This window comes from Paralichthys olivaceus, chromosome 15 (assembly GCF_024713975.1).
Source record: "Paralichthys olivaceus isolate ysfri-2021 chromosome 15, ASM2471397v2, whole genome shotgun sequence".
Taxonomy (NCBI): domain Eukaryota; kingdom Metazoa; phylum Chordata; class Actinopteri; order Pleuronectiformes; family Paralichthyidae; genus Paralichthys; species Paralichthys olivaceus.
The window spans coordinates 1,599,491-1,612,881 of NC_091107.1; the positions used below are offsets into that span (position 1 = coordinate 1,599,491).

Sequence of the window (13,391 nt, forward strand, 5' to 3'; positions counted from 1 at the left end):
TATTAGTAGTTGTAGTAGTAGTAGTAGAAGTAGAAGTAGTAGTGGTGGTAGTAGTACACGAAACAAGCAAACCTGTCAGTTGCGCAACCCCCCTTGCACTTCATATTTCCGACGGTACCTTAACGCATCAAGAGCCTTTAAAATCTTTGTAAACACGGCGAGCGTCGTCTACGTAAACTACGCACACTACGCACACGTCAGTGTCTTCTAACCCCGTGGACGTCGGCGTTCGGGCGTAAACTCTCTACGCGAATAGGCGGAGGACGGCGTAGCGACGCGTCCAGTGCGCAGTGCGCGGGGACGCGGAGCGGCGGAGCGGCAGAGCGGCAGTCAGCTGGGAGGATCCAGATGTGACCGTGGGTCCAGGAGACGCTTCTCACCAGAGAACCCCGGAGCGAAGCATGGGCAGCGGTGTACGCGGTGGTCTGAACCCCGAACGCCTGCACCTCTCCTCCGGACACCAACTCCTGCTCCTCGGCGGCGGATCCAGGAGGAACTAGCTTCGGGACCGCGAGCGTGCTAGCGGCACAGGCTAGCGAGGCTAAGCTAAGCTAAGCTAAGCTAAGCTACCTCTTGTTTTAGCCCGCAACGAAATCTCCACAGCTAGCGACCGATACGTGCACAGGAAGAAAACATGGTGAGACGTGACCACGCGACGTTCGGTTCTATTCAATCTGCTGTTTTTACTGCGAAGTGTCAGAGTTTCAGTTTGTCACATCTTGTCGGAACTGTCCGAGGGCCAGGTAGCTAGCTTAGCATGCTACAGGGCTGACAGCCCCTGTCACCTGCCCGTGGCTGACAGCCAAACAGCCGAACAGCGCCGGAGTCAATATGTTGACACCAACTCGTCCTCACGTCGCAGGACGCTGCAGTTTAATTATCTCTGTTGTAAATGTCGTTTTTTACCAACTGGGGTCTCATTATATTCTGTCGCTGCACAGACAGACACTGTGTTGACAAGTGGAAGGAAGTTATAATATCTGCAAAAGACTGGATATGTTGTCAAACTGTCATCTGCAGTTGAACTGACCCAGTTTTATCCTGAAGCACTGAGCTGCCTTCAACTGGGCTCCGCTCAGGGATGTGTGTTTTATCCTTGGAGCTCACACCAGACTCTCATTTATAAAGTATGTTTAAATAATCTCAATGCACAAAATGCACAACACATAGTTTTTTCTTTGTTGACTCTTTGTTGGCATATTACTCAACAGACTCTGACCTAGATTCAGAGGAACCGAACTGACTTTGCACGACTAAAGTTATTTATTTCAACGGTGAACTGATTAGAAGTCGACAGTTTTCGGGCCTGACGCAAGTTTTTCCAACATTTTCTGGCCCATTTATTTATGTGCATTTCAAAATATTTAGATATTCCTGATGCAAACTTTATCGATTGTTCTGGTAATTTTTTGGTTTCTGTGACTTAATTATCGATACAGATAATGAAAACATTAAGGTTTAGTACTTAGCCCTGTTGTTAGAAACACATGGTATGCTCAAGATTGTTGTGCTAATGTTTTACCCATTGTGTGTTTGTCTGATGCAGGTGTACCTGTTGAATTCTATAGAGAACCTAAGGAGCCACATCAACAACCGTCCGCCACTGGTAATTTTTATGATCAGTGTCAGTGCGCTGGCCATCGCCTTCCTGACCATCGGTTATTTCTTCAAGATTAAAGAGATAAAGTCCCCGGAGCTGACAGAGGTGAGTCACGTCGGCACAGTTGAAAGTACATAGTATACTCCGTTAACTATCTCCAGTAAAATGTGGTCACCGACGACTGACCTTTTACGCCACAAGGATGCATTTGCCAAAAGGAAATGCTGCATTTAGTTTGTGACCTATTTAGCATGTTCTAGTCTCATCTGCTGAGGGCTGTAATGCTGCAAAAAGCTCCTGGGGCATCTAGGAGTTCTTGAAATGCTGTGCAAGCTTCACAGCTCATTTGTTTTCCAGTGTGGACGTAGTCTGCATCTATGTCCCATACAGAGGGTGCATGTATGGAAATAAAGCTTTGCATGTTCTTTTGATCGAGAAGCATATGCAAATCATAAGATGCTTTCAGACACGAACGCCAGAAAATGTCCAGAAAAATGGGTCCAGACATTTTGTATTATTCCAGTGTTGCATCTGTTGCGTATACATATATGTTACTCAACAACTGGATATAGCAAGTAGGTTGAAATGTCGTCAGCTACTTACGTGGTGTAAATGTGTCCAACAATCAAATCCCACTGTCTCTGCATCAGGACTGGAACACCTTTCTGCTGCGCTACAATGAGCTGGACGTCTGTGTTTCGGAGAATGAAACGATAAAGCATGGCCTGAACGAGTCCACCACACCAGAGAGCTTGGTGGTGACCAGCGGCCAAGCTCGATCCAGCACCCAGACCCCCCTCCTGCTGGACGACTCGGGCGCCATCAACATCTCTGTCCCCATCACGCTCACGCTGGACCCGCAGCGCCCGTTTGGAGGGTACTCACGCAATATCACCCACCTGTATGCCACCGTGCTGGGGCAGCAAGTCGGTCTCTCTGGTGGGTAGATTTTGTTTTTTTAATCGCTAAAACCAAATTGCTCAAGATGTTTTTCCAGCTTGTGAGATATTTATATGTAATAGTCAGACATCAGGGACAAAGCTAGCTTATGACTATGTGCTGCCTCTTTCACAGAGTTGACTTTGGTTTCCTTCAGTGTGACCCAGATACATTCACATACACACAGCTAAAAGAACTGAAAGTGGTCTGACCTATCAAACCTCAAAGTCTTGGGTGCGCTGCATTTACACCTGCACTTGGAGCTTTCCACTTGTGATCCGTTCACCCGTGATGCATGTTAATGTCAGGTGTGCACAGAGCCACAGTGAACAGACAGTAGCAGCCTTGTGTAACTTTAACGTCCCACTCAGCCCTGCTATAGGTCTCGGACTTAAAGGTCCAGTGTGTGAGATTTAGGTGAAAGGGATCCATCGGCTGAAATTGAATATAAAATAATCCTAGTGATGTTTTCACTAATGTGTGTCATCTAAATTGGATGAAGTGTCGTTTTCAGACTCTACAAACTAAACCTTTGAGTTTTTAGGACAACTGAAGCTTCCACAGGTTCTCTGTCATGTTTGGAAGGGGAGGGTGAGGTGAGGGGTATTGAGCTGCAACATGCAATTTCACCACTAGATGTCACTTAATTCTACACGCTGAACCTTTAAAGGTTCTGACTTTAGGGTTTCAGACTTTTAGGTTCGAGAAGGCTGATGCAAAGTGAAATCTTGATTCTGAGTTTTAATTCTTCGTTAAGGTAAAATAATTTATAGACCCAACCACTGATATTCATTGTATCACAATTGGCTCAATATGTGGTTTTAGTTTTCTGCCTTTCTGTGGTAGTAGTAATAGTTTCTCTGTTTTGATGAACTCTGTTATACTCTGAAAACTTCCCGAGGCGAAAAGATAAGTTGGTGTTGTTATGAATCGATAACACTTTACATGCTGGATCTTTCAAAGACAGGTTTTGCTTTGCTTTAGGCCCCTGCTTGTTTTTTAACTGCACGGTGCCAAAGGTCTCGGACATTTGCCTGAAGCTCGTAACTTGTTTTGGATTAAAACAGAAAGTAGAATGGATGAGAAAAGTCAGTAAAGAGCTTTGTACATATTAGAGGAGATAGTCCTGTTTGAAACACTGTACAGGAAGTGCATTTAAATTTGAGTGTATGTCATTTATAAAGTAATGAAAGAATTAAGAATTAAATAATACAATTTAAAAAAATTCCCAGCAGACATGTTGACTTTTCGAAGAAGGGAAAGGCTCAGGGGTAAATAATAAAAACAACCAATGAAGGAATTCCATTTATATGCGTCACTTTCAAGGTCTTGTTATTGTGGATGTCACATGTTCAGTTCTCACTGGGACACTTCAGTTAAGAGCCAGTGTTATTACCTCCACCAAGGGGGGTGCTTCTTTAAAAGTTGTGAGATAGGAATTATTGATTCTTGATGAAAACAATCAGGCACATTAAGAGGACTGAGATCCATGAGTGTGTGAAATGAGTTTCAGCTTGATTGACTTTAGACTGGATTGTTAGGTTCAGGTAAGAGCTCCTCTGAGTGACATTCTGGTTGTATTTTACGTTAACGCTCTGATTTCTTTATAAATGATCATCTGGAGTTACTGTTCTCTCGTCTACTTCGTCATCTAGATGACTTTAATACTCCACTAATGAAGTTTTGAGGTTTAAAATGACCTAGATTGAACCAGGATGAGGAACTAGAGAGGTTTGACTCGTGAGTAGAGGAATGACTTCTACCGTGACACTCGTCCATGTTTGTCCTCCTGGATCTACACGTCAATACTCAGGAGTCCACTCAGTTTGAATCATAATCTTATAATCTCCACAGTCTGTCTGTTTGTTATTATCAGGGGAGAAGCTTGATATGACAGGTAATATTGCTGCTGTGACTGTGCCTGGTTTCATACCTGTGGGAATTACTGTGTACAAGCTGTTAAGACAGTTTTAGGATCTAATTATTGCCTCAGAGGCAGGAGGCTCCTCTCTGGAGGCCTGCACGTTGCTTTAGTCTGATCATTATTGTTCCCATATCAACAATTACAACAATGTGGATTATTAAGTTGGATGTTTATGAACTGTGCATGTTTTTTAGAAACATAAAGCTGACAATTAACAACTCGTTCGGAATGAAAAGTTAGAATTTGAAGACCTCGTGTAATCATGTCAATCCACTGATGATGTGTTATTCGTTGTAAAATCACATGTTTGTGTGTTTAGGTCGGGAAGCCCATGAAGAAATAAACATCACCTTCACCCTGCCTGTATCCTGGAACTCAGACGACTGCGTGCTGCACGGACACTGCGAGCAGGTGGTGTTCAGCACTTGCATGACCATCACAGCGGCCAGCAACATCTTCCCAGTCACAGTGTGAGTTGGAACGTCTCCCTGACTCATGGGACAACGCTTTGTTTCCCTGCCCAGAGCTGGTGACAACACACAGGACCACAGTGTCTTTATCTCCATGTCTTTTCTCAGTGTTCAGTGTTACTAAAGATGTTTAATCACGATGTTTAATATGAGAAATTAGCGTAGTTGGTGATATCCTGTCCCAGTAGATTGAGTGTTGGTATGACTCCGCACCAGCGACAGTCCGGTGGCATTATGTTTACGGGTTGTCCATCGGACCCATTCTTTTAAACGCGATGTCTTAAGAACACCATGAAGGATCATATGAATCTGGAAAATAAATGCATGTAGACCGAGACTGCTCTGATTGGCAGAAACATAAAACTGCGGCGAGGTATTTATAGTTTTATTTGTACACACAGACGAGCTCTGTTATTATTTGATGTCTTTCATCTTTGGCTGCTCATAAAACATCCGTGTTATATTTTCAACATTAAAAACAAGAGAAATAATCAGAGAAACGTGTCAAGAAGACGATGAATCCTTAAACAGCATCTCTAACTCTTCTGCTCTCATTATACTGAACCGTCCAGTCTGTGCTCTGGTTTGTAGGCAGCCGCCACACTGCGTGCCGGAGACGTACACCAACGCCACCTCTTGGTACAAGGTGTTCACCACTGTCCGTGACTCAGACACCAAGTACAGTCAGGACTACAACCCCTTCTGGTGTTATAAAGGAGCCATCGGCAAGGTGTACCACGCACTCAACCCAAAGCTCACCGTCATCGTTCCAGATGTGAGTCAACACCACCGTTCATTCCAAAAGCAAGAAATTCAGCCTCCAGACTCATAGTTTCTGTTTTCTATCATTTTTCACAGATTTAAATGTTATTTCACAGACATGAAGTCAGAGTTGTGAAGTTTTCAGTATTCTCAAACAGCTTTTTAAATCGTTAATAAAGTGTTTTATATCTAAATTCACATATATTTTTTGCTAGAATGTTTTTTCTTTAAAGTCATTGCGGCACAACACGGCTCCGTCGAGTCTTTGCAGTTTCTCAGTCGTGATTTCCCTGCAGGTGTAGAATCACTCACTCTTGGCGAGTCACCAAACACAAAGCCCCTCCTGAAGGGCCATTTAGTCTCGGCTCTATCTTTACTGCTGGCGGTAGATTGGTCCCGGATCACAATGGTCCCATTCACGGTCCTCAGCTGGGCTCTGAATGCTGCCGCGAACAATTGAGGAAAACATATGCTGTTACCTGAGCTCACCTGAACGCTCACAGGGTTTGGGAGTGGTGCTCGAGACGACCTCTTCCAGCTCTTTCAACAAAATAACAGAGACACTCGACACGTGGCGCTTCTGTTTTCTTACCTTTTTGGAAAATGGAGCCTAAATAACATTTGTTGAAGTGTTGTTTTTCTTTACTGTTCAGACTGTGCAGTTCATTTTCTCTTTGATAGAGAACATCTTGATAAGAATCTGTGATATCTGATAGTATGTGTTACAGTCTCCCTCGGCAAAACGATCATTTATATTTCTTTCTTTGCACCAATCAGCAGTAGAACTCTTCATTGTATAGAATGCAGTGGAGTTATAAAGAACATATAGTTATCTGAGAGTCCTGGTCAGTGTAAAAAACAACATATATCACAACAAAAATGTCAAAATTCTAAAATTGGCCCTGATTTGATTAAAGTTTCAGTTTGTAAGATTCAGGTGAAAGGATCTATTGGCAGATAGTGAATATAATAATAATATATAACTAATCCTAGTGATGTTTTCATTAGTGTGTTTGACCTAAATTGTACTAATTGTTGTTCTCTTTACCCGAGTATGAGCCCTTTATATTTAAATACTTTATATTTAAATACTTTATATTTAAATACTTTATATTCACTTCATGAGCGTGTCCTCTCTACAGAGGCCACCATGTTTTTTTACAGTAGCCCAGACTGGACAAACTCAACATCGTTAGCTCAAACACACAGGTTCTCTGTCATGTTTGGAAGAGGAGGGGGAGGTCAGAGGTATTCAGCTGCAATCTAACACTTTACCACTAGATGTCACTAAATTCTACACACTGACCCTTTAACTGTCACATGAATTTAAAGCTATAACTGGGCTGACAGTGGGAATGTCACCTCACATTATTATCATTATTATTATTATTTCACCAAATACCAATACGTAGAAGGTGTGTGATGCTTCATGAAGGTTTCCCGTCCATGAATCGAACCGTGGATGTTTCAGTCAGGAGGTGTGCTTTAAGCTTCAGGCCACAAACATCCATGAAACCTGAGCACTGAGCTGTGATTCTCATTAAACCGTCTTGTTTCTAATGCTGTTTCTCCCACGTCTCACCAGGATGACCGTTCTCTCATCAACCTGCACCTGATGCACACGAGCTACTTCCTGTTTGTCATGGTCATCACTATGTTCTGCTATGCAGTCATCAAGGGCCGGCCTGGCAAAGTACGACAAACCAACCCTGACTTCTGCCCTGAGAAGGTACAACAGACACCAGCAGTGCTATATGACTCGCACAGGTAGTTCAAGCCGAGCGTCAGTCGACCAGCGATTGGTTAAAGACGTGATCCAACTTTGATTCTCTGTTAAATCATCAAAAATATTTAAATCACTACAAATATTGTTTATTTTTCCTTGTCTTTTAAAATTGTGGCACATTTCCACCTTGTTGCTTAACAAAGAGCACACGTTGATATATTCAAACAAACTGTGCTGTAACTGGTAAAATGTAAAGTCGGCAGGAGATGAGATGTTGTAGCTCCACACAAAAACCTGGGAGAACATTGTTATGTGCTGCCGATGATCCCCGGCTGTGTCTGGTACGTACGAAGTCAAGTCTCACTCCGAGGTGTAAAAAGTTCCTCCTCTTGTTTCTTGTTGTCGCACAAACACACGACAGCTTGTGTCACCTTTCAGCACGGAGCGCCAGTTCACTCCAGTTCAGAGATGAGCAGGTTTGAACACAGGTTTGAACACGGGTCCGCTCTAACTGGACGGTTTTGAGCACGATCCAGTCTGATAGGGATTTTTAGAGGATGATACAAATACAAAGATGTCCTCGATTACATGTCAACCCCTTACGACAGACAGTTGAAGTTTGATATTTTACGTTTTAACCATAAACTTAATTGTAAATAACTATGAACAAAAAGAACGTCTGTGTTTTTATTGCTCGCAGTAACCCGTGTCATGTCTCTCTGTTGCAGGTGGCGCTGTCAGACAGTTAAAATGATGTGAGAGAGCTTTGTCAGAACTTAACTGTAAAACGGACAAACTCAGAAAGACACGGAGGAAATAAAAATAAACATACCAGTTGCCTAGTGAACCCTGGAAATACAATACGGGACTCGAAAAGCTCTGTGAATGCATTACTCTTGCAATGTTGGGTTTCTCCAACCAAAGATATACAAGTGCCTGTATCTGTGGTGTAAATATTTGTAGGAACTCTGATAATCTGTGCAAGACCTTTTTCTTTTTCACTCTGATTCTAATTCTTTGCCTGGGTTCCCTTGTGCCATGTCAGAACATGCAGTACATGAACAAAACAAACGGCCACATTCAAGAACTTCATTGCCATTTTTTTTCCAGCGGCCGTCTGTTTTTTAATTTTTAGGCAAGTTGTAGAAAAGAGGGTTGGGTTACACGGCTTCCATCGTTAAATGTTCTTTTCATTGACTGTGAATAAAGATGGACGAATAAAGAAATGAAGCTGAAACATCCCAGATATTAACGCTGCCGTGTTGCACGGGTGAGGGTGTGAGTTTGAGTCGATAACTAATTAAAAACAATTGACTTGGAGGAGACGTGGGTTTTGACCTATTCTCCATCCAGTGTCGTCCATCTTTATTTACCGTCTCTCTTTGTTTACAGATGTGTTTGAGGTGATCCTCCCACGATAAGTGAGCTCGATGTGTTTAAGTGACTTGAACGTGTTTGAAAACCTGGGCGGGGATATTTGCTTGAGGACGACGAGATGCTCGAGAAACATTCATCGAGAAAAATCGTCCGTTTGCACTCGGCACCGCAGCTTCGCCACGGGAGGAGAATGAATGTAGCATGTCGCTCTGCGCCGAAACTCCACGGTCTGATCAGAGATCCCAAAAGCAGCTTGTCACAATTTGTGTATTTGCAGTGTCAGTAAAATATTCGGATCATTGCTAATATCTCAGTCCGATAATCTGCAGAACCTGTGGTTTGTGTTGATCGTTTGTTCACGTCGTCACACTTTAAATATAGTTTTCTGCCTTTTGATAATTTCCCCCTGCGGCTTCATCGCTCACCTGCCTCTCGTCTTTCATCAGCTGCCCGTTGCTCTGCAGCACATGTACAGTCTATAATCTCTGTTGCACCTGGATGGAGTAAACACATGATCTTGCCTTATACCTACAGTACAATACGATTGACTTGCTTGCTTAAGAAAAAATGGCAAAGAGACGGCTCCTTCTCTCCAACGTGAACGTGCCAGACTCTTCTTCCTCAGCCGTCGTTCTCCTTCTGTTCTATTCCACTTTGATGAGCCTGTCGTCGGAAATCTAAAGTTGTGACCTTTTTTTTTTTTTTTTTTTGTTGTTAATGTAAATGTCAAGTTGCCCTGGAGTTATTATATTATCAGAAGCTTTTTTTTAATTACTTGTGCTTTGATTTTAAGTGATTCAATATCAGCTGCACGTTTTCAAGTGTTTGCATCGTTTCTGCACCTTTTAGATTTCTTGCACATTTTGTGTTATTTAAAAAAATAAAATCACACGTGAGCTGATGTGAAACTACGAAGTTGGACTCCAACTAAAAGTAAATAGAAACTAGAATAGTACTAGTTAGAGCGCACACCTCTTTTAACTTCGGGGACAAAGTTAATGGATTATTTATTGGCCCTTTTCTTTCCACCATAAAAACACAACACCTCCCTGGAGTATTAATGATTCGATAACTTAAATTATTTTTGTAGACACGAATTAACAGAGACAACAAAATGTGCAAAAACTCACTTGGTGTGTGAATGTGAGCGTTGAGTGAGTGTTTGATGAATGAAGGCGGCTTTAGGTCGAGATTCTGTTGAAGTCCGTTGCAGTATCTGGTGTTGTCATGACTCAGCTGAGGTCAAACTGCAGCGTTAAGGTTTCCAGTGGTCGTTTAATCCTTATTTTGACTTTGACAATCATTTAATTACTCACATTAAAAAAATTCAATTAGCGGAAAACAAAACTGCACCTGAACCACATTTCATTAAGGTTATTGAAAATGTTCAAATCCAGTCGACACCCATCGTCCACAAATCTGTGTTCTCCCAGAGAGAAGTTTGAAATCCAACAACAATCTAAATCCGCCTTTGATGAGTTTATGACTTTCTTTCTTTCTTTGTAGTTTTTAACTTACCTCGTTATAATTCTGTTCCACATTTGAAAAACCTGTTGAATGTACTTTTTTTCGTAGAATCTGAGATGCAAGAATTCCAAGTGATTTTGAAACATGTCGTGGTTTATGGCTGTTTTCATTTTGTTTCCGTTTGAATAGTTTACTTGAATTGAAAAGTGGTTTTCATGAAAGGTTTTTATCTGTTAAAGAAAATGAAACGCATTGTGTCAAACACTTCTACTGTTTGATTCTCGTGTGTTTGTGTTTGTGCGTCGGTGGACGAGTGAGAGGTGTCAGCTTTTGGTCCTGAGGGTTGTGATGCATTTTCTTCCCCCCCCCTCACTGAAGGATGCTGGGACGAGTCTTCCTGAGTCTGATTTCGAGCATTCGTCTGTTGCTTTCGTCGTCGCTGCGTCCCGTGTGACTCACGGTCGGACTGCGGCAGCTCTTACTGGACGGGACGGTCGCTGGCAGGTTGTATGTGAACGAAGGAAACTTGGAGATCAGAAAGATGCTTGTCGTTTTATTGCCGTCGTAATTAAAGCGACACTGTGTGACTTTGCAGCTGAGCGACAGCGCCCTCTGCAGCCTCACATGGGGATTAACTATGTCGGGCTCATTTCGAAGCTGCTGTCTCAAGGTGAAAAAGTTGCAGAGTAGCTTCAACGTCGATGATCTGCATTGTTTTGCGTCTTCGTGTGATTTTTCTGTCTTTGGTTCGGGCTGCGTCTTCTATAAAAATGCCTTAACATCGGTCACATGCATTTGATTTTTCATTATTTTTCTATTTAGTAAAACGCGGCGGCTTTTCAGACTCAAACCTAAACCTCGTGTTATCACGTCCGAGCTAAAGAAACTCACGTGACCGTGCTCAGTGTTTTGAATCGACCTGGAGTGAAAACGGTGGAGATGTTTGTCTTCGGCGTTCAGAAACGGAGCAGAACCAAGCGGAGGCTCGATCACGGCCGTCTCATCTTCCTCTGTCATGTCAGCAGCGCTTAGGCGAGTATTAAGCCAACTCTGTGCCTTCTGCACTACGGAGCTGCATCCTCCTCCCTGTTCATTCAGTAGATAGGACCATAGGTTTAACGCGGCTGTAGGTCATCACCTGAACCCTTCTCTTCTCCAGTGGAACTGCTGTAAATGAATTCAAGTTGAAATAAACTGTCTCTCAATGATAAACCTGCACTTGTCTCACTCTCAGATTTGTTGATGGATAACGTGCTAGTGGAAATAACTAATGAACATATATATATATAATATATTCTGCTGAAGTTTAGGGCCGTGTGTCTGAATTAAAGGATAAATATCTGATGTTTTTATATTTGCTATCGTCAAAAAACAATCATTCGTCCGTCTCTCTCATGTTTGTGTCTCATTAACTCAGAAAAACTTCTCACAAATAACAAATTCAGTTTCTAAAAACTGGAACTGATGTCCTTAAACAGCTGTTTTTGCTTTAGTTTGTTCAGTTTGATTTCTGGGGGATTTGTTGTTGACTGTTTTCAGTTGTAGTTTTTAACTCAATGACACATGAATATTATTTATATATATATATATATATATATATATATATTTGTACCAGTTTCAGGGACATGTTGTCGTGTGGGGCACAGGGTCAGGTCTCTGATTTACAGACAGAACGAGTTCGTAGAAAGTCATTAGAAGTTTCGGTCTTTTCATGAATTCCACCAGACTTGAGCTGTAAAGTTTAGACTCTGGACATTTGTGCAGTTTCATTTGAAAAGTTTTAGTGTAGACGTTAAGCCTCCTCCTCTCCCCACCAGAGGGCGATATTGGCAGACTTATAAATGCTAGGCAGGCAGAAGCAGGTGGATTTTTCTCCTCCTCTTCAATTCCTCAGTGAATTTCTCTTTAATGGTCGCAGGTAGGAACAACCTGAGCCGACAACGACGTCTACTTTGATTTAAAACTGCAAAACCTGAAAATACCAGATTTAAGTTCAGTAAAAAGATTTAGTTTCTTCACTCTTCAGATAAACTCCTTCAGTGTTTGTTTATTCTCCAGATATTTTCTGGAGTGGCCGTACATGAGAACACACATTTTCCAGAACTTTTCCTGCAAACCCCCTGATAGAATTGGTGAGTCAAGTTGTGCCTCCTCCTCCTCCTCCTCCTCCTCCTCCTCCTCCTCCTCCTGCTGCTCTACAGGCTCCAGACATTTCCCTGTTGTTGTGAACTGACTCGGACAATCTCCGGCTGCTTCTTCAGACGTGAAACACAAACTCTGGAAAATGTCTGGACACAGTTTTCTGAAAAGCTTCTTTTAAACCCACGTTAGGGAATAAAGAGGAGAAAAAGACAAACTGCTTTGAGGACTTGATCGATTCAAATATAAACTCTTCCACCTTGATTAGAATAAAACCATTAATAAGTTTGATGAATATTTCAGTATCCTTGAGTAAACAGATTTTTGGCTCTGTCTGCGTTTTAAAAACTAATATCCTGACTGAGCTCTTCGTCCTTGGACGAGTCCCAACCCTCTGAGTATCAGTGAAACTTTACTGTGTGACAGAAGTTTGTTCATTTGGAGATTTCAGGGCCGAACTTCAGGCGTCAGTTTGGCCCATTATGAAGAAGCATATTGGAAAAGGTCGCTCGTACCCTTGACTCCCTCATTTACTTCGAATTCCCGGGTGAAGGCGGCGGCAGAGCCTCGGAGGAGTCGCTTGTTAAGAGACCATTAATCAGATTTCTCCAGACATGGCATCCAACTCGAGAGGAGACTGTTTATCCTCCTTCTCCTGTTCACAGCGTAAACACAGTCGGCTCCGGAACTCGATAACTAACTGTTATTTAACGAAGGGAAATCAGGGCAGTGGAGACTTTTATCTCTGTGCAGATACTTTTCACGAGTTAATGATGAAGGAGTCAACAGATGCAGACTGTCAGAGACGGAGGGGAAACGGACTCGATAAAAACTAATGGGCTGCAGGGAGCTGCAGGTCTGACCGGGGGGGGGGGGGGGGGGGGGGGTATTCACTTAATTTGAGCACAATCATCACAGAGAAACTTTTACTACAAACATTTGATCTAATAAGTTTGGTTTAAACTTTCTAACTAAGGGGCTTCACTT

At 42.5% G+C, this 13,391-nt stretch overlaps 1 protein-coding gene across 3 annotated transcripts; it reads left to right on the forward strand.

Moving 5' to 3' along the window:
• Positions 1-166: 166 nt before the first annotated feature.
• tmem248 (transmembrane protein 248) lies at positions 167-11,483 on the forward strand. 3 transcript variants are annotated; one of them, XM_020107970.2, is made up of 7 exons: positions 167-637; positions 1,547-1,705; positions 2,251-2,539; positions 4,783-4,933; positions 5,525-5,708; positions 7,281-7,424; positions 8,150-11,483. In XM_020107970.2, the coding sequence occupies exons 1-7, from the start codon at positions 635-637 to the stop codon at positions 8,168-8,170; spliced, it is 951 nt and encodes a 316-aa protein (XP_019963529.1). In that variant the 5' UTR covers positions 167-634; the 3' UTR covers positions 8,171-11,483. The 3 variants fall into 3 exon arrangements, with proteins under 3 accessions (XP_019963529.1, XP_019963528.1, XP_069395741.1); XM_020107969.2 differs by having other exon boundaries at positions 297-637; positions 7,281-7,462; XM_069539640.1 differs by lacking the exon at positions 8,150-11,483 and having other exon boundaries at positions 297-637; positions 7,281-7,606.
• Positions 11,484-13,391: the final 1,908 nt, after the last annotated feature.